Source organism: Zootoca vivipara, chromosome 7 (assembly GCF_965207765.1).
Source record: "Zootoca vivipara chromosome 7, rZooViv2.hap1.1, whole genome shotgun sequence".
NCBI classification, from domain to species: domain Eukaryota; kingdom Metazoa; phylum Chordata; class Lepidosauria; order Squamata; family Lacertidae; genus Zootoca; species Zootoca vivipara.
This window is the reverse complement of record NC_142590.1, coordinates 91,907,986-91,926,750: the sequence shown is the minus strand read 5'-3', so window position 1 is coordinate 91,926,750 and position 18,765 is coordinate 91,907,986. Positions and strand designations below refer to the sequence as shown.

The following is an 18,765-nucleotide window of genomic DNA, read 5'->3' as shown; positions in this document are numbered from 1 at the left end:
CGGAACGAAAGGCTTCCCTCGCTCAGAGGGCGGAAGTAAGGCAGGAAGCGGGAAGCTGAGCTCCGAGGCGGCTGCGGCGACCGGGCCGGAGCGCTTTGGCGGTTGCACCGGGGCAAGATGGCGGATCGGGAGGAGGCACTGAGGGAGTTCGTGGCCGTGACTGGGGCCGAGGAGGAGCGAGCGCGCTTCTTCCTGGAGTCAGCTGGCGGGGATCTGCAGGTAACCCTCGGCCGGGGAGGGGGCGCCCCCTCGCTTCCCGGGTGGGGGGGGGAGAAGGAGCAGCAGCAGCGCCTCTCCCCCCTTTCTCCTCTTAACACCCGAGACCCGAATGGGCCGCCTGGACTCTCTCCCTTCTCTCCTGCCCTCCCCTCCCCCTTTTCCTCTTCCTCTCCCCCCTCCTGCCCTCTTTTCCTTCCCTCCCTCCTTTTCCCCTACCCCTCTCTCCTGCCCCCCCTTCCTCCATTTGCTTTCCCCCATACCCCTGCCCTCCCCTTTTCCTCTCTCCTGCCCTCCCTCTCCCCACCATCTTCCCCGCCCCCTTTTCCTCACCCCCTCCCACTTGTCCTCCCTCTTTTCCCCTACCCCCTCCTTCCCTCTTTTCCTCCCCTCCCTCCTTTTACCCTACCCCTCACCACTGCCCTTCCCTTTTCCTCTCCCCACCACCTTCCCCTCCCCCCTTTCCTCTTCCCCTGCTCTCCCCCTTCTCACTCTTTTCTCCCTCCACCACTTGCCCTATATCCCCCCCCCACAGCTGGACTGCCCTGGACAATGGTCCTAGTACAGAAATGCTCCCCTCCCCCTGTATCCCCCTCCTGTGGTCCCTCCCCCCCTTCCTTTGCCTCTAGGACCGCCTTTCTTTTCTCTCTCCCTCCCTCCCACAGCACTGCCTAACCTGTGGAACTCGCCTCTGCAGGAGGCAGGCAGCGGTGTCCACCAGCCTGGATGGCTTGGGAAAGAGGACTGGAGGAATCCATGGAGGCGGCAATGCTTGTGGATGCAGTTGCTGGAAAGTGGGGGAGAGTTGCTCTTGTGATAAGAGTCCCGCTTGCAGGTTTTGCAAAGCGGGGGGCATCTGTTTGGCCTCTGTGAGAACAAGATGCTGGGTCAGATGGGCCATTGGGTCTGATCCAGCAGGCTCTTAAGTTCTCCTTCTTTCTCCTTCATCCTCCTCTTCATGACACATTTTTCTTCTTCCCCCATACAAAACTGTATTCCCTATACCAGGCATCCCCAAACTGCGTCCCTCCAGATGTTTTGGCCTACAACCCCCATGATCCCTAGCTAACAGGACCAGTAGCCGGGGAAGATGGGAATTGTAGTTCAAAAACATCTGGAGGGCAGAGTTTGGGGATGCCTGCCCTATACAATATCTTCCTTCTTCCAGCAGAGTCGTTCCCTCAAGGGTCAAGACTTTTGAGTGTGTAAAATATTACCATATTCTTTTGGCTTAGCTTAACCTTTGCCAGCCTAGTGCCCTCCATGTGTTTTGGGCTATGATTGCCATCAGTGTGCAGGCTGCTGTGGCTGATGGGAGCTGTAGTTTGGTTGTAGTCCAGAACATCTGGATGGCACTAGATTGTTGAAGGCTGGCTTAGCTCAGTGGGCTCCATTCTGCTAAAGAAGCCACCGTTTGTTGACTTGCTTTGCAGTAGAATGGAGAGAAGTTCTCATTGCTGCCCATTTGTAGCCTGTCATCATTGCTCGCTCTTCCCTTTTTTAGAATGCTGGCTGGAAGTTGCAAGTAAATTTCTATCCCTCTTTTCTCTTAAAAGTTCACCTTCCAGAATCCAGGTACCTTAACCCAGTAGCTCCCAAATAGTGGATCAGGAGGACCCAAGGAAAAATATTACATCAATGGAAGAAAGAATATGTACTAGCGGAAAAGCTCCTCCTTTAACTGTTGGAGGGGAGGCTGATTTTTAGTTTTCCTACTAAATAGTCAAGTAATCTGGTGTTAGCCACAGCTGGAGATGTAATACTTTGATCAGCTTGACACCAATTGCAGCTAGGCAACTTGTGCTTCAGGTAGAGCTGGTTTCTCACCTACAGCACTTTGGCTTCCAAGACTAACCCGAATGTTCCAATTATGAAGGTGCCGCAGGCTGAGAAAGTCACAGGCTAACTTCCGGCATACTGTTTCAAACACCCATTCTGGATCTTCCATCTATTTTAGCATGCTTATAAATTTATAGCACAGAACAGTCTTGCATATGAGCCCATAAACTTCAGATTGCCCACTGACATCCATGTTCCACCACACTGTTTGAACCCTGGGATTTGCAAGGTATTTGCCCAGAAGGAATGGCCTCTGGTGAACAGGCACCTGGTATTTTTCAGCAAAACTGTAATAATTTGGCACTTAACGGAGAACAGTTCCAAGTGTCTCTCTGAGAGGAGCTCTCTTTCCAATGCTTTAGGGCTACTTGACATGTTACAGCAGGTAAACGACAATTTCCCTTGCATGAACATGTTGCCAGGTAGGAATTCTGTGTGGTGGTGCCATGTTCCCATATTGCATGGTGTCTTGGAATACATTATATTTTAATCAGATTCAATACTTGCTGGCTGGGGCTGATGGGAATTCCAAACCAAAGCAGCAGTGAGAAGGTTGGAGAGCACCACAAACTTACCCAGGCCAAGGGAGTTTTTTGTACTTTCCCACCTATTTGGCATGGTATATGGTACAGAAGTCACCACAAGGTTATTGACAGTTGTCTTCTCTCCCTCCCGGGTGGCACTAAACTACGGTGCTTGCTCTCAAAAACAGCTGTGTGTCCCTCCTTTCAGATTGCCCTGGCCAGTTTCTATGAAGATGGAGGTGACGAAGACATCATCACGCTCCCACAGCCAGCTCCCAGCTCTGTTACCCGAGGCACTGCACCCAGGTGAGGTCAAACGGGCTCATCTTGGAGCATGTCTATATTGCAAGCTGGCGTGCAACTGCCAGAACTTCCTTCCCACAGAGGAACCCTGGGAAGTGGTAACTTGCTGGGGAGGCCAAGAGAACACCCCGCTAGGGATCTCTAGCGTTCATGGACCTGCAGTTCCCACCCGCGCCGCACTCTGGGTCTATTGGGCAATGGGGGTAAGCCCACAATGTGTAATCTAGGCATGCCTCTCAAGTCCTTTTTATTCTCAGGGAGGTTTCAGCATGGCAAAAAGGGTTGTAAAAACAGTTCCCTTTTGTGTTGGAGCAGAGGAAGAAGCAGCAGCGCTCTCTTCCTTGTGTACATGTGTTTTGTGGAATGTTTTCTACATTCCCACTATGGCTGCAGCCTTCCCCAACTTGGTGCCCACCAGATGCCGAGGCTGCTATGCTGGATGTGCTGCAGCTTAGCGGGGCACATATTCTGACATGCACAATGCCTCAGCTTTAGTCATATGCATCCCCAGTTAACAGGATCTAATCAGCTGAGGCTGGGAAAAGCCCCTCCCTGAGAGCTGCTCCTCGAGAAGGCTCAGTGGGCCAACACCTTTCTCATCATGACCCTGCTTAGGAGGGATTGCTTTGTGGGGTTTTTTTTTATGTTACTGCCACATGATTTGGTTGGCTGCTGTTACAATTTGCATCCTCATCGTGTCAACTATTGTGTGTTAAACTGGGTGGAGGGAGGAATGGGATCGTGGAAACAGGTTTTCCAGTGCTTCTCACAAAAAGAGCTGGCATGGACTCAGGTGCAGAAAGCAGACCAAACAGCAACATTTTGGGCTGTCAGCCTGACCTGCTTTCACATTTCTGCTTAGTCATGCAGTCACTGAGAGAAAGAGTTTGAGCATGCTCAGTTGTCCCCCTCTCTAGCCTAGGTGTAACTGTAGTGAATTTCACATTCTTGAGGAAAGAAAGAACGAGGTAAGGGAATACATTAGTATCCACCATGAGCCTTTGGAGCGTAGCGGGCCATCTGCTAGAGTTGGGTGATACAGTGGTGCCTCGCTTAACGAACGCCCTGTAAGATGAAATTTTCGCTTAAAGAAAGGATTTTTCTAGCGAAGGTTGCCTCGCTAGACGAATTCATTTTACGAAACATTCGTCTAGCGAATCACGGTTTCCCATAGGAATGCATTGAAATTCAATTAATGCATTCCTATGGGCAAAAAAAAATCAATGCATTCCTATGGGATTCGCTAGACGAATTTTTCATAAGAATAGACCTGTGGAACGAATTAAATTTGTCTAGCGAGGCACCGCACCACTGTACCTGGTTTTCAACTTCTTGAAATTTCACCAGCTAAACATCACAATATGCTGATGTGGAGGCATTAGCTGGCTTCACAGTTTTTCCCTCGTTGTGATTTTTGCATAGCACACACATCGTGATTCGCAGTATATTGCCAGTTCAGAAATTATGAAACCATTATCATGATACGGACTTGAAACCGGTTTTGAGCGCTACATCGCCCAGCACTAACACACGTCGTGATTTGCGACTGGTTCCGGGCGCTATATCGATATATCACGCAGCCCTACTATCTGCCTGCAGATTTCGGATTGTCTTTGGACGTTTTGACTTTCAGGAGTGCATAGAATGCCTTGAAAGTGCAGTGCGAATTGGGGTGGTGGGGTTCAGGCACCCCAACTACAAACTCAGGAAGATGATGCTTGCTAGAAGATGATGGTCCCTTGCATGGTGAGCAAAGTTGTGGCTCCTGCTCTGCCCACCTAAAACCAGTTCCCAACCTTCTGCCACACTATGCTGTGACCAAGGAGCACAGTCTGAGGAGGCCAGGGCGCCACATGGCCCTATGCATGGAAATGTGGAGCCCCAGGGTGCCACCCGCCTCCATGAAGCTGCCAGTTGTGTCCTGCCACTTGGAGCCACCCTCTGGAGTGCCAGGCAAGGCGGCTCCATTTTGCCTGGGTGCAACTCAGTGCAAGGAGGGAGGGAGGGAGGAGGCAGCCTGCTCTTGCCACAAGAGAAAGAAGCGAAGGCGCTGCCTGGCAGGATGCCCTACTGGCGTCTCTGGTTCTCATGGCAGTTGTTCTGTGGGGGGAAGAGAGTGGGTGAGCATTGGACGGCCTAGCTGGGCACTTAGAATCATATAATCTTAGAGTTGGAAGGGGACAAGGGTCATCTAGTCCAACCCCGTGCACTTGGAAGTGTGCGATGCTGGCTGAGGCCTAGGGGCGAGTGGGATACGTTGCCTGCCCCAAAATTCTGAAATAGCTCCTGCGATTTGAACTTTAAACCAGTTTCGTGCAATGTATCCCCTTTACTTCCCCCAGAAATGCAAAGTGCCCCTAAGGGTACTTGGGATAAGAGCAAAACCTGCCCTCCTGTTGATGGGGGTGTGTGGGGGGTAGCCTGTCCTTTAGTGGCAGGAATCCATCAGGTCTGTCAGAGCTCACAAAAATGTGCTGTACTCCTTTTGGGGGGGGCGGCGGCGGCATGAGTCCTTGCAGGATGGAAGATCATCCCTTATACCACACTGTCCTTAACAACGTTTGGCATTTTAGTAATCAGTTGTCATAAACATGGAGATGTGAAGGCCTGGGAGGAAACACCCTGAAAAAATGGGGAAGGGGTACCAGGGAAAATGGGAGGAATTGAAGTTTTTCCAGATTTTTGTACTAACTAGACCAGGGGTGTCAAACTCAAATTCATCGGGGGGCCGCATCAGCAGTTTGGTCACCCTCAAAGGGCCGGTTGTATCTGTAGGACTATGTGTCCACTCTTTATTATCATAAATTATTGTCACTGCATTCAATTATTACTGTTTTTTTGTAATAATGTAAGTAATAACTAACATAGCCAGAATAATGGCAAGTAGATATTCAAATGTACAATTATTGTACAATTTATTGAAAAATGATTTTTGGTAACTGCACTGGGTGGTGGAGGCTCGCTAGGGTTTCATACAGGAGCTTTGCAGAGCTACTGGTACCTGGAGATGCTGGGGTCCTTCTGCATGCAGGACAGATGTTCTGCCAGTGAGCCACCACCCTTCCCCAAAGGGACTGGCTGAGGTTGACTCACTGGAGCTGTTCTCCTGGTTCCAGGGTTTAAGGGCCAGAAGTATAAAGCAGCATCCTATGTTTCTGAGGAGAGGGAGAGGGAGAGGGAGGGGAGGGGAGGAAGGAAGGAAGGAAGAAAAGAGGGAGTGGGGGGGAGAGATTAAGGAAGGAAAGAGGGGAGAGAAAGAAGAGTAGGAAATCAGAAAGGGAATAAAGAAGGAAAGAAAAAGAAAGAGGGAGAGAAGACAGAGATAAAGAATAATAATAATAATAATAATAATTTTTTATTTATACCCCGCCCTCCCCAGTCAAAAACCGGGCTCAGGGCGGCTGACACCAACAGAACCACAATAAAAGGAAGGAAGGAGAGGGAAAGAAAGAATAAGAATGAGGGAGAGGAAGAAAGATGGGAAGGATGGAAGGAAGAAAGGAAGTAAGGAAGAAAGAAAGAAAGAAAAGAGGGAGCAGGAGTGAGAGAGGAAGGAAAGAGGGGAGAGAAAGAAGAGTAGGAAAGAAGGAATAAAGAAAGAAAGAAAAAGAAAGAGGGAGAGAAGACAGAGATAAAGAAGGAAGGAAGGAGAGGGAAAGAAAGAATAAGAACGAGAGAGAGGAAGAAAGAAAGGGAAGGGGGGGTCACCGCCTTGATTCAGCACCAGAAAAGAGCGCGAAGGGACCCAGGGGCAAAAAGCATTTCCCGTGCAGTGTGAGGCAGCGGGTGTCCGTTTTAGGAGAAGTGCGTAAAGCCTCAGAGTTGCACGTTCGTGAGGCTGAGCCGCGGCAGGATGAGGAGGAGGTGACGCAAGAGGAGGAGGAGGTGGCGGCGGCTTGCCGGGTCGGTGCCCGGCAGCGCCGTGCGGAGAGTCCCGAGCCTCTGGGACGCAGCAGTGCTCTGTAGCACTTTGAATCCTCCTCCTCCTCCACGCGGCGCTGCTGGGTGCTTTGTCTCTGCTTCAGCAGCAGCAGCCGTTTCCAGGCGCCGAGCCGTGGCAGGAGGAGGATTCAAAGTGCTACAGAGCACTGCTGCATCGCCGAGGCTCGGGACTCTCTGTGCGGCGCTGCTCTGGCCGCCTTTCTACCCCTCCCCCGGCCCCAGCTGTTTGTCGGCGCTTTGTCGGCGCGGCGCTTCAGCAGCAAGGTCCCACTGCTGGGTCCCGCTGGCTGGGGCGCTCGGCGGGCCACATGAGGAGGTCTGGCGGGCCGGATTTGGCCCCCGGGCCTTGTGTTTGACACCCGTGAACTAGACCGTCACATCTCTAGCAAGCTGCTTTGTATTTAAAAACGTTATCCTTTGGGCACCTGTTTGGCCCTTCCACTTCGTCTTCTGTGCTCCCAGTTAATGCTCTGTGCTTTTGGTGCTGCAGTTGCATCAGAGGGACCTGGGGCAGACTCGTGTCTCCTTTTGTCTCGCCAGTGACCACAGGGTGACGTCATTCCGAGACCTTGTCCATGCTCAGGAGGAGGAGGAGGAGGAGGAGGAAGGACAAAGGTTTGTTGACATTTGAATGCCTGACTTTCCCCCTGATTTATCGGGAAAGGAGGAGTTGGGGTGGGAAAAGTCCCTCTATTTTGCAGGCTGAGGCTGCTATGGAAATGTCTGTGTTGGGCGGGGGCTCTCTGTTGAGGCAGCTGTTGGGAGTCCTGCTCTTGGAGGGCATGACCTCCCCTGCCATTGTTTAAAGCACTTTCATTCCAGAATCTTGCATAGCAGGTGGTTGTGGCTCTTTCTTCTTAGGGGGAGGAGCAGGCGAGTGTATTGTTACCCTGACAGGAACAGGGCTGTGTTTGCTCTGTGCTAATAGATAAATAGAGACTCTCCACCAAGCAAAGCCTAAGTCTGTTGCTTGTATGAATTACACACCTTTCTTTCTTTCTTTCTTTCTTTCTTTCTTTCTTTCTTTCTTTCTTTCTTTCTTTCTTTCTTTCTTTCTTTCTTTCTTTGAATAGCTTGTTCTTCTACTATTTGTGTAATTTATCCTGGTATTGCTAGTTATAAGGAAGAGCAGAGACAGCTTTGTGGGGCATTGCAGCCTCTGGGGTTCTTGATCAGCTCCCCTTTGACATCTCACTGAGCATTGATCACACAATGTCAAGTATATCTTATTTATTTATGTCATGAAATTCATACGCTGCTTGATTGCAAAGAAACAATAAAGCCGTTTACAAAAATTGTAAGGCAAAATTATCAGTAAGGAAAAATAACAATAATAAGGCTATCGGAAAATTAAAACAACAGCACAGTGATACCTCGGTTTACAAACACAATTGGTTCCGGAAGTCTGTACATAGCCTGAAGCGAACTTTCCCATTGAAAATAATGGAAAGTGGATTAATCCTTTCCAGACAGGTCCGCAGAGTACTTAAACTGAAAATACTCAAACCGAGGCATACTCAAACCGAGGTATGACTAGCCTTAAATGCAGATTAAAATTAGCATCAACTGTCTTGGTAACGTGAGGTCTAGGAGCTTGGCCTTGAAAAGAAAAGAGAGCTCACATTCCCATGGACATATCTGAGAATCCCTGGGATGTGTATGTTAGGAAATGTACAAGCTCTCACAGTAAAACAGTGAAAGGGAGGAGCCCCCAGAAAGGCACATTCCAGAGCATTATGAGAGCCTTCACAGATCAGACACACGGCGTCATTTAAACTACTGTGCTACACACCATAGCCGGAGACAATAAGGGAAATGTGGGCGTTGGTGCACATAAAGCCAATTCATAATTTTCAGGATTGTCTTGTAGCAGAATGAATGAATGAATGAATGAATGAATGAAGAAAGCATTTACAGAAAGTTTAGAGCAGGGTTTCCCAAACTTGTGTCTCCAGCTGTTTTCGGACTACAATTCCCATCATCCTTGACCACTGGTCCTGCTAGCTAGGAATGATGGGAGTTGTAGTCCAAAAACAGCTGGGGGGTGTTCAAAGCTCTTGACATACCTAGTCCTATAAGGTTGGGGTGTGTGAAGCTGAGAGAGTTCCCTTGCGCAAGTGGAAATCCTTGCAATGACAGGATGTGCAAGCTGGAAACCACCCGAAGCTCCTAAATTGTCTCATGGCCAGGGAACTCCTCTCTCCTTTTGCCAAGGCTGCCTCTCTGTGTGTGGCCGATGATTTATATAATCAAGAGGAGGCTTCTAGTAAATCTGAAGGGTCACATGGGCCGATTGGGTAAAATGGTGTTGGCCAGCCTATTGGGCAGGTGTGCCTGAAGTCCAGTCCACAAGTGCTGTGCTACCTGCAGCCTGTTCTCCCTCCACTGTTGGAGGCCACGTGCTTCTGAATCCCACTTGCTAAGGAGAGTTGCTTTTGCACTGAGGACCTGCTTCTGGCCAGCTCCCTGTTGGGGCTTCTGGTTGGCCACCGTGGGAACAGGATGTGGCACATAGCTGCAGGGTTCTTAGCCTTGCCTCTGTTGTCTACTCTGCCAGGCCAGCAGAGCAGTGAAGAAAGGCCGGCTGGAGCAGAGACCTGACTCAGGGGTGGGGAGCCTGTAGCCTTCCAAAAGTTGTTAGACTCCCCAACTGCCAGCAGAATGGCCAGCGGTCAGGGTTGAGAGGAGTTGCGGTCCAGCATCTGATGGGCCACAGATTCCCCCTCCTCCAGTCAGGTCCTTCTGCTAGTGTTCAGCTGATCTGCAAACATTACTGCCCATGCCACTCTGGCCCTAATGCTGCAAGCCAGCCAGCCAAAGAGTAAGAATTGCAAACGTGTATTTTTTTTTACTTCCTGCTTGCAACCTGTTTCTTAGGCTGGCGTTGGGGTGAGAGCGTGTGTGTGCACTTAACCCAGTTTGAGAACAGGACTTGCTTTGGCTATAGGAGAGAGTTGAAATTATTATTATTATTGTTATTATTAAAATTTCCATACCGCCCTTCATCCAAAGATCACAGACTGGTTTGCAATATAAAAACACAAAAATACATGCTATAATAGCAAACAAAAGCAATAATACTCCGCTACACACACACACACACAATTTAAAAAGTCAAAATTTGTTTTAATTAGCCAAAGGCCTGGAATAAGGGGGGTGTTTTTGCCTGGCGTCAAAAGATACGTAACAAAATTAGCAAATAAATTTGAGCACAGGTATGTTCACATGCCCCGGCCAGGGGGTTTTCAGCAGAAAGATGTAATCATAGGAGCCTGTTGTCTCTTCAGATTTTATGCTGGGGGCTCTGAGCGAAGCGGGCAGCAGATTGTTGGTCCTCCAAGGAAGAAGAGCCCCAATGAGCTGGTTGAGGACTTGTTCCGAGGGGCCAAAGAGCATGGAGCCGTGGCTGTCGACAGGGCAGCCAAGAGCCCTGGGGAAGGCAGCAGGCCAAAAGTGAGCACACCCAGGGGGGATTCTGTTTGGATGAAATGTGCAGAAGGGGTCGTGTAAAGCAAGGCTGTGGTTGGCGCAGAAGTGAGACAGGTGGGAGGGACTTGAATGAGGCCAAATCCTTCCAGAAAACAGCATGGATGAAGACATGGGAATGTGAGGAGGCGAGGAGCAGTAAGGACCAATAGTCAATAAAGCAGAGAGGAGTGTTGGAGGAGAAGTGGGAAAAATGAAAAAGTGAGGGCTGGAAGCTTGAAGTAGATGGAGAGAGCAAGAAGGGGCCAGTGTGGACTCTCGGGGAAGGGAGTTAAAGCAATCTCCAGGGCTTCAGAAAGATGGACTGAGCTGAGACATTGTCATCGCACTGAAAGTAGCTATCAGCAGCATCTTCTCTCTTAAAGGCAGATGCAGCCAGTCTCCTGTAGCCTGTTCCCTGTGGATGTTGTTCATGCAGAACTGCCTCCCTCCCCCCAAAAAACTCACCCTAAAAGGAGGGCTGGCATCCTTGGAATTTTTAGTGGAGGGGAAGTATTTGCTAGGGCCGCCAAATGAAGGTTGAGATCGGAGGTGACCCATTTGCCTTTTTCCTGCTTTTTCCAGGCCTCACAGTCCCTTTCTCTCTCGCAGCCCTTTGCAGGTGGAGGGTACCGCCTGGGAGCTGCTCCCGAGGAGGAGTCTGCTTATGTTGCACCAGAGATGAGGCAGAACGCTGCCCAGGATGTGAGTATTGCTAGGAGTAGGACTAGAGGTAGTGAGACCTGGCCAGATTCCCATTTCTCCCATCCAGGGTTCAGTTCCTGGCTTTCTTTCTCTGGCACCTCCAGGATAGATATCTCTAGTATTGGAGATCTAGGAAAGGCCTCACTCTGCCCCCGAGTCCATAGAGAGCTGCTGCTGCTGCTCAGCATAGATCAGGCATGTCCAAAGTCCGTTTAATCTGGCCCCTGTGGCAGTTTATTTCCAGGGGTAAAATCCTTTTAAAACCCTCAAAAACTTCAACCCTAATAAAAGCTCAACAATTTTGGGGTAAAATCATAAAAAAAGCTCAACAACTTCAATCCTAAAAAAGGTCAACAACTTTGGTCGGCCCTCACGGCCCTTCACTTCATCAAATCTGGCCCTCTTTGAAAAAAGTTTGGACACCACTGGCATAGATGATATGGAACCAGCTTTGGGGGGGGGGGCAACCAGGCTCCCTCCGGAGGCATCAAACTGTAACTCCCACCAGCCCCAGCCAGCATGGGGCTAATGGGAGTTGTAGTCCAAAACATCTGGCAGGAACCAGGTTGGCAGAGCAGAAACAGACCAATCTGTCTAGATATAAGACAGTTTCATATTTGCATGCAAGGTTATATATATATATATATATATATATATATATATATATATATATATATACACATACATACACACACCCTGGCACCTGCTGCTTCAGAGGAGCTGCGAGGTTGTGAGAGGTGGGTGCCCACAACCCTTTCTCTTCACGCTGCTCCAAATAGCACCATCAAGCTGCTTTCCGCCCTGCGGGGCTCCACGTGTGTTGAGCCCAAGACTGGCGGCATGAGTTGAAGCCATTTGCACGTGGCCGAGAAAGGTGTTCCCCATCCATCTCTCCCTTGCTGTCTCTCTCCTGCAGCAACATTGCAAAGGCACCAGGTTGGAGAAGGCTGGCTTCCCGGGCAGCAGCTCTGGCAAGCCAGGAGGGTTGCAGTTTCTGCAGCCTGGCATGCCAACCTCACTCCCTGGTTTGAACGGGCGCAGATGTGCAGCAGTGTGATTTTCTGGGAGAGACACCCTGCAGATGGTGGAAAGACTTCTAATTTTACAGGTGCACGTGGTCCTGAAGCTGTGGAAGAGTGGGTTCAGCCTGGACAGCGGAGAGCTGAGGAGCTACCAAGACCCATCCAACTCCCAGTTCCTGGAATCCATCCGCAGAGGGTAATGACGGTGCTCTGGGATGTGGGCCAGTGTTTGGTAACTGGCTGCACCAGACATCTTACTCCCTGGGATGCTCCCTCGCTCCATCTTACCACAGAGAAGGGTAAGGTTGGCTGGTCCTTTTTCTTGAGTTGCCTCCCTCTGCTTTCCTTTGTCAGGGAGGTTCCTGCGGAGCTTCGCCGGTTGGCTCGCGGCGGGCAGGTGAACTTGGACTTGGAGGACCACCGTGACGAGGATTTCTCAAAACCCAGAGGTGCCTTCAGGGCTTTCACTGGGGAAGGGCAGAAACTGGGCAGGTGAGCAGTCAGCGTTTGAGCATTTCCTCCTTGCCTCTTTTCTCTTTTGCAAAAAGGCCCGGCTGCCTCTAGTCTTCATTGACAGAAGCGCCCAAGTAAAGGTTCAAAAGGAAATTAAAGCACAGCGGCGCTGTGGTCTAAAGCACTCTGCCGCTTGGGCTTGCTGGTCAGAAGGTCAGCGGTTCGAATCCCCATGACGGGGTGAGCTCCTGTTGCTCGGTCCCAGCTCCTGCTAACCTAGCAGTTCAAAAGCACATCAAAGTGCAAGTAGATAAATAGGTACCGCTCTGGTGGGAAGGTAAATGGCATTTCCGTGCGCTGCTCTGGTTTGCCAGAAGCGGCTTAGTCATGCTGGCCACATGACCCAGAAGCTGTACGGCGGCTCCCTCGGCCAATAATGCGAGATGAGCGCCGCAACCCCAGAGTTGTCCACGACTGGACCCTAACGGTCAGGAGTCCCTTTACCTTTGTACCTTTAAGACATTAAAAACTTCCCCATACAAGGCTGCCTTCAGGTAATTATGATAATTATTATTATTTATAATAAGTGCTGTGGAACATTGGTTGTCGAATGTAATCCGTTCCAGAAGATCATCTGACTTCCGAAGTGTTCGACAACCAAGGCGCAAAGGGCTGTCGGCAGTTTCTGTGGTGAAAATTGAAAAACACGCCTCGGGAGCCATTCGACTTATGAGGCACATTCAAAAATGGAAGCAATTACTTCAGGGTTTTCGGCAATTGGGTTATCAAACGTTTGGCTTCCAAGACGCTCAAAAACCGAGGTTCCACTGTATTAGTATTATTAATACACTGCCCGCCTGGCTGGGTTTCCCCAGCCACTCTGAACGGCATCCAGCAGAATAGTCAAAACACAATAAAACATCAAACATTAAAAAACTTCCCTAAACACGGCTGCTTTCAGATGTCTTCTAAAAGTCAGATAGTTGTTTATCTCCTTGACCTCCGGTGGGAGGGCGTTCCACAGGCCGGAAGCCACCACTGAGAAGGCCCTCTGCCTGGTTCCCTGTAGCTTCATTTCTCACAGTGAGGAAACCACCAGAAGGCGCTCAGAGCTGGACCTCAGTGTCTGGGCTGAACAATGGGGGTGGAGACACTCCTTCAGGTATACTGGGCCGAGGCCGTTTAGGGCTTTAAAGGGTCAGCACCAACACTTTGTGCTCAGAAACGTACTGGGAGCCAGTGTAGGTCTTTTAGAACCAGTCTTGTATGGTCCCGGCAGCTGCTCCCAGTCACCAGTCATGCACATCATTCCTCCTTCCTTCTCCTGCAGCAATTCTGCTGCCCTTCCTTTAATAGTAAAATCTCAAATTCTATAAATATTCAAATAAGGCAAAACTTGCCTAGTTTCTCTCTGCTTGTCCGGTCTACTTGTAATATGATCTGGAATGTTGAATTTAATAGTGAACGGCCTAAGCGCTGCATTGCAAGCTGGGCATCAGCTGTGAAGTCCTGTGCCAGAAATACACCAGGTCAGGCAGGGAGTGAGATGATCCCATTTCAGATTCCTGTGGCTCTTGTCTTCTTGGCAGTAATTGCTTCCTCGTCCTTCTTTGCTGGATAAGTCTGCTGGATGCCCCTGTTAACCAGGCCAGCCACTTCTGACCCTGAAAATTGCATGTATGAATGTTGCAGTTAGCAAATTTATATGCGGAACCAGGTGCCTAAAGCACATTTCTTTTACTTTGGAATTTTGCCCACCTGTCCTCAAGGCAGTGTTTGAAATACTTCGCTGATTAAGGCTGCAGTGCAGTCCAAATTTAACATGGAGTAAAGCTCCGCTGAAACAAGTTGGCTGACTTCTAAGTACAGTGGTACCTCTACTTACGAATTTAATGCGTTCCGACCGCACATTCGTAAGTCGAATCCCATAGGAATGCATTGGGAGAAAAAATTCGTAAGTCGAAGCAACCCCATCTAAAAATTCGTAAGTAGAAAAAATCCTATCTAAACCGCATCCAAGATGGCGGACGGAGCTCCATTCGTAAGTAGAAACATTCGTAAGTAGAGTTATTCGTAAGTAGAGGTACCACTGTAAATGCATTTAGGCACTTCTCCCACAGCAAACTGCAATTGTTTCCAGCTTTCAGCGGCTAACTGCACTTTTCAGTGGTTAGAATGTTTGCGAACATTGTTAACATAGTTGTAGCTCAGTGTCCTGGGGTGGGAGGTGTTGCAGTTGTGACTTGCCCTTGGAGTGCAGGATTTATTCTCCAGAGTAGAATTAGGTGGAGAGTTTGCAAGCTGTCCAGACAGGCCAGTTATTTGAACCTTCATCTTCTGTATGCAGACACCAACAATTCTGCCTGCAAACAGCCCTGCAGGTACTCCATAGAATCATAGAGTTGGAAGAGACCACAAGGGCCATCCAGTCCAACCCCCTGCAGAGCAGGAAACACCATCAAAGCATTCTTGACATATGGCTGTCAAGCCTCTGCTTAAAGACCTCCAAAGAAGGAGACTCCACCACACTCCTTGGTAGCAAATTCCACTGCCAAACAGCTCTTACTGTCAGGAAGTTATTTCTAATGTTTAGGTGGAATCTTCTTTCTTGTAGTTTGAATCCATTGCTCCGTGTCCGCTTCTCTGGAGCAGCAGAAAACAACCTTTCTCCCTCCTCTATATGACATCCTTTTATATATTTGAACATGGCTATCATATCACCAGTTGGAGTTGAAGACAACTCCAGTTGTCTTCTTGGCTTGTTCTTCCCCCACAGCCCTTGTTGTTGTTTTGTGTTGTTTTTAATTAAATTTCTATATTGCCCTTCATCCGATGATCACATTTTCTTAAACTGTGGGTAAAATAGTATGGCTGCAGATGCTGATGTTGAAGCACACCATTTCTTTTTTCACCTTTTAAAAACTTGTTTTTATTAAAAGGTTTTCTTGGGTAGCAAAAATCCATACATCGTCTCTATTTTCAGATCGTTTTCCCAAGTCCTTTATGCAGATCAGTTAATGTGAGACATTAATGTTGTATATGGTATAAGCTTGGGGGGAAAGAGGTGGGAAGATGGGGGGCTGAGGGGAGTAGTAAACTTTCATTCTTTTCCATAGGGTACGTGCAAGGTATTTGTGTCAGCGTCATGTGGGCAGGTTTGATGGAGACAATTTCTTTTTAAATTCATCCTATATCCTTTGTTTCATTCCAAAGATTATTGCACTAGGAAGTGAAATGCTGGGCAAGATTTTGGTCCAATGCAGCAGATCTCTTAAGAGTAGTTTCACCTGGTTCATGAATGGTTGTGACCAGTCTCGTTTTGACAATTGCAGTGGTACCTCTACTTACGAATAACTCTACTTACGAATTTTTCTACTTACGAACGGAGCTCCATCCGCCATCTTGGATGCAATTTAGATAGGATTTTTTCTACTTACGAATTTTTAGATAGGGTTGCTTCGACTTACGAATTTTTTCTCCCAATGCATTCCTATGGGATTCGACTTACAAATTTTTTCGACTTACAAATGTGCGTTCGGAACGCATTAAATTCGTAAGTAGAGGTACCACTGTGCTTGGGTCTCCAAACCCAAATTTCAAAGGTTAATAAGTCTTCTGAAGCTGCCCCTTTATGTCCATCGAGTAACTGTGTACAGTCGCCAGGTTTATTGTTGGGGGGGGGGGCCTGCATTAGTCTTTCCCAAACCTGCCACCTGCTCCCCAGTGCAAACCTTTCCTCCTCCCTCCTCCTCCTTCAGCACTGCCCCCCAGGTGATGGGCGGAGGCTCCCCATCGCAGCAAGCGGAAAACGAAGCCAAAGCCAGCTCCTCCATCACCATCGATGAGTCAGAGCCCACCACCAGCATCCAGATCCGGCTGGCGGACGGGGGGCGGCTGGTCCAGAAATTCAACCACAGTCACAGGTACCACCGAGGCAGAGCTTGCTGCCAAAGGGAGTTACAAATATGGGAACCTAGCTGCCGGGGGTGGGGTGGGTGGGTGGGTGGGAGGTTGGAAGAGGTCCAACGCGTCTCGTTTTCCTCCCCCTCCCTTTGCAGGATCCGCGATGTCAGGCTCTTCATAGCGGACGCCAGGCCTGCTATGGCTGCCACGAGCTTTGTCCTCATGACCACTTTCCCCAACAAAGAGCTGACGGATGAGGACCAGACCCTGAAGGAAGCCAACCTACTGAACGCCGTCATCGTCCAGAGGTTAATATAAGGGAACCTGCCCAGTGGCTGCCTGCCCACACCCTATAGCCTCCTACGGGGCGGCTCTCCGGGCAGGAAGGGCAGTCTCGCGGCCGCCTCGTAGTGCTGGGTTCGAAGCTCTTGCGTTGGACTCTTTAGTTGCGTTTCCCACTGTTTTGTTTTCTTTGTGCTGATCCATGGACTTTAAAAAATAATAATAATAATTAAAACCAAACACAAACTTTTAAAAAGGAGCAGCAGCTACCTGTTGTGCCTGCCACACACTCCCCCTGGATCACTTATGGGGCAGAAAGGAGAGGTAAGGTTCAAGGGGGGGGTGCATGGCTTCCTCCCCTCATTCCAGCTCCAGGGGTAGCAGCTCCAGGATTTGTCGGTGTGTTAAATAAAGTGGACCCCCAAACCGGGGGCATCTCTTCTCTGTTGCCAACCAAGTCTGTAGGGTATTTCTGTCTTGAATATGGGTGAAAGCTGTGGGCATTAGGAGGAATCCAGACCTTCCCTCCTCAAATAATCTAGCGTCCCGTCTGTAGCACAATCTTGCCATCTACTCTCCTGTCCCTCCAGGCTCTCATAGTACCGCAAAGAGCAGGCAGTTCCCTTCAAAGTGTCTTCCCCCCCATATCCTGAAAATGAGCCACTCTTAAGTGAGGGGTCTCCGAGTGCAAAGCCTGGGATGCGTGGCCCTTGGGTGTTTTCCCCCTCCTTCCGGCGTGCTAAATAAAAGGAAGGGCTCGTAAAAAGAGGAGACCCACATTTTGATCGGGCTTTGAAGCCTCTTAGGTATGGGGAAGGGCTTGGCTTGGAGTGTGTGACTTCATACTTTCTGAAGATCAGTACGGCTGCAATCTGTCACTCATCTCAGTTTTGGATCCAGGGGTGTCCTCCCCACCTTCTTCTGTTTTTTTAAAGAAAATAATTCATCAGCTGCCTCCCACTGTTCCTCATTCTGTTTCATCTGCCTTTGTTCTTTCTCAGGTCTTTCTTAAGAAGGTCTCTCCCTTGATAACGCAGGCAGCCTTTGCCTTTCTGGGTCCCTCCAGCTGAGTCCAAAACATCTGGTTGGCCCCAGGTAGGCAAAGGCTGCGACGCCAAGTGCCCCAGGAAACACACTAAATTTCTCCTCCCTTGGAAAGGGGCGCACATGGAAAAGTTTGGCGCAGGATGAAAACCTCCATGCCTGTTCTCAGCTCTGCTCCTCAGTTGTGGGCTGTGCTTGAGCTCACATCCGCTACATGATCCCTCCTCTGTCAGGTGACGGAGAGCAGCCTCTCCATGGGAGCAGGGCTTGAGAAAAAGGAAGGCTTGGATCCAAGCCGGTCCGTCCTGCCGGCCATTTGGGTATCGGTTATCCTACACCAGAAAGTTCAGACATGGGCATTCCCCACCCGCCACCCCTCATGGCTAAATGAATCCACACCGGATGTTGACAGTGAATTCTGTAAATTATTGTGACAAGTGTGTGAGCATTAAAAATCCAAACTGAACCCGGGACAACGTTTGCTCCTTTCTATTGCAGTGTGGAATAGCCTCCGGTTTTGCAGGCAGCGTCTGTGAGGATGGGGGTTAGCACAGGGAGCGAGGAGCTCAGCTCGGTTAGCAGTGTCTACCGTAGCCCCTGCCTGCTGCGATTGGAGCTGTGCTGCTCGGCTGCGGTTGTGGGATCGCAGTCCCGCTAGGTAGAATAGGTTGCAGTCTTTGCAAGGGAGTCGCTATAAGAGGCAGGAACATTTAAAAACGCCATTTCTGCTTCCAGCTTGATGTGGTAGGGGCCATTCTGCCGCTGTTGAAGTGGTGGTCCAGGCCTGAGTTGCAGGAGGAGCAATAATCTTACAGGACGGGACTCCTGCACTGCCACATGTCCCCATTCACTTCATTTGGTTGGGGGGGGGCTGCTTCCAGTGGAGGAAGGGACAGAGAAGGGCTCTTGCAGCTGACCTGGGTGAAGGGCAGGGCAGTTTGGCAGTGGAGGTTTCGTACAAATATCAGAAGAGAGTCTTCTGTTGGCTGGTTCCCTAGCTCAGCGAAGTGCTTGGCAGCCCTTGGTTGTCATAGAATCATAGAATTGTCGCACTGGTTATTTTTATT

At 49.5% G+C, this 18,765-nt stretch overlaps 1 protein-coding gene across 2 annotated transcripts; it reads left to right on the top strand.

Annotated features, from left to right (window-relative positions):
* The first annotated feature begins 87 nt into the window (after positions 1-87).
* Positions 88-18,164, top strand: NSFL1C (NSFL1 cofactor). 2 transcript variants are annotated; one of them, XM_035123270.3, is made up of 9 exons: positions 88-219; positions 2,788-2,885; positions 7,365-7,439; positions 10,112-10,277; positions 10,902-10,994; positions 12,103-12,212; positions 12,371-12,508; positions 16,228-16,392; positions 16,528-18,164. In XM_035123270.3, exons 1-9 carry the CDS (start codon positions 118-120, stop codon positions 16,688-16,690), a joined length of 1,110 nt encoding a protein of 369 aa, XP_034979161.1. In that variant the 5' UTR covers positions 88-117; the 3' UTR covers positions 16,691-18,164. The 2 variants fall into 2 exon arrangements, with proteins under 2 accessions (XP_034979161.1, XP_034979159.1); XM_035123268.3 differs by having other exon boundaries at positions 10,875-10,994.
* The last annotated feature ends 601 nt before the right edge of the window (positions 18,165-18,765 follow it).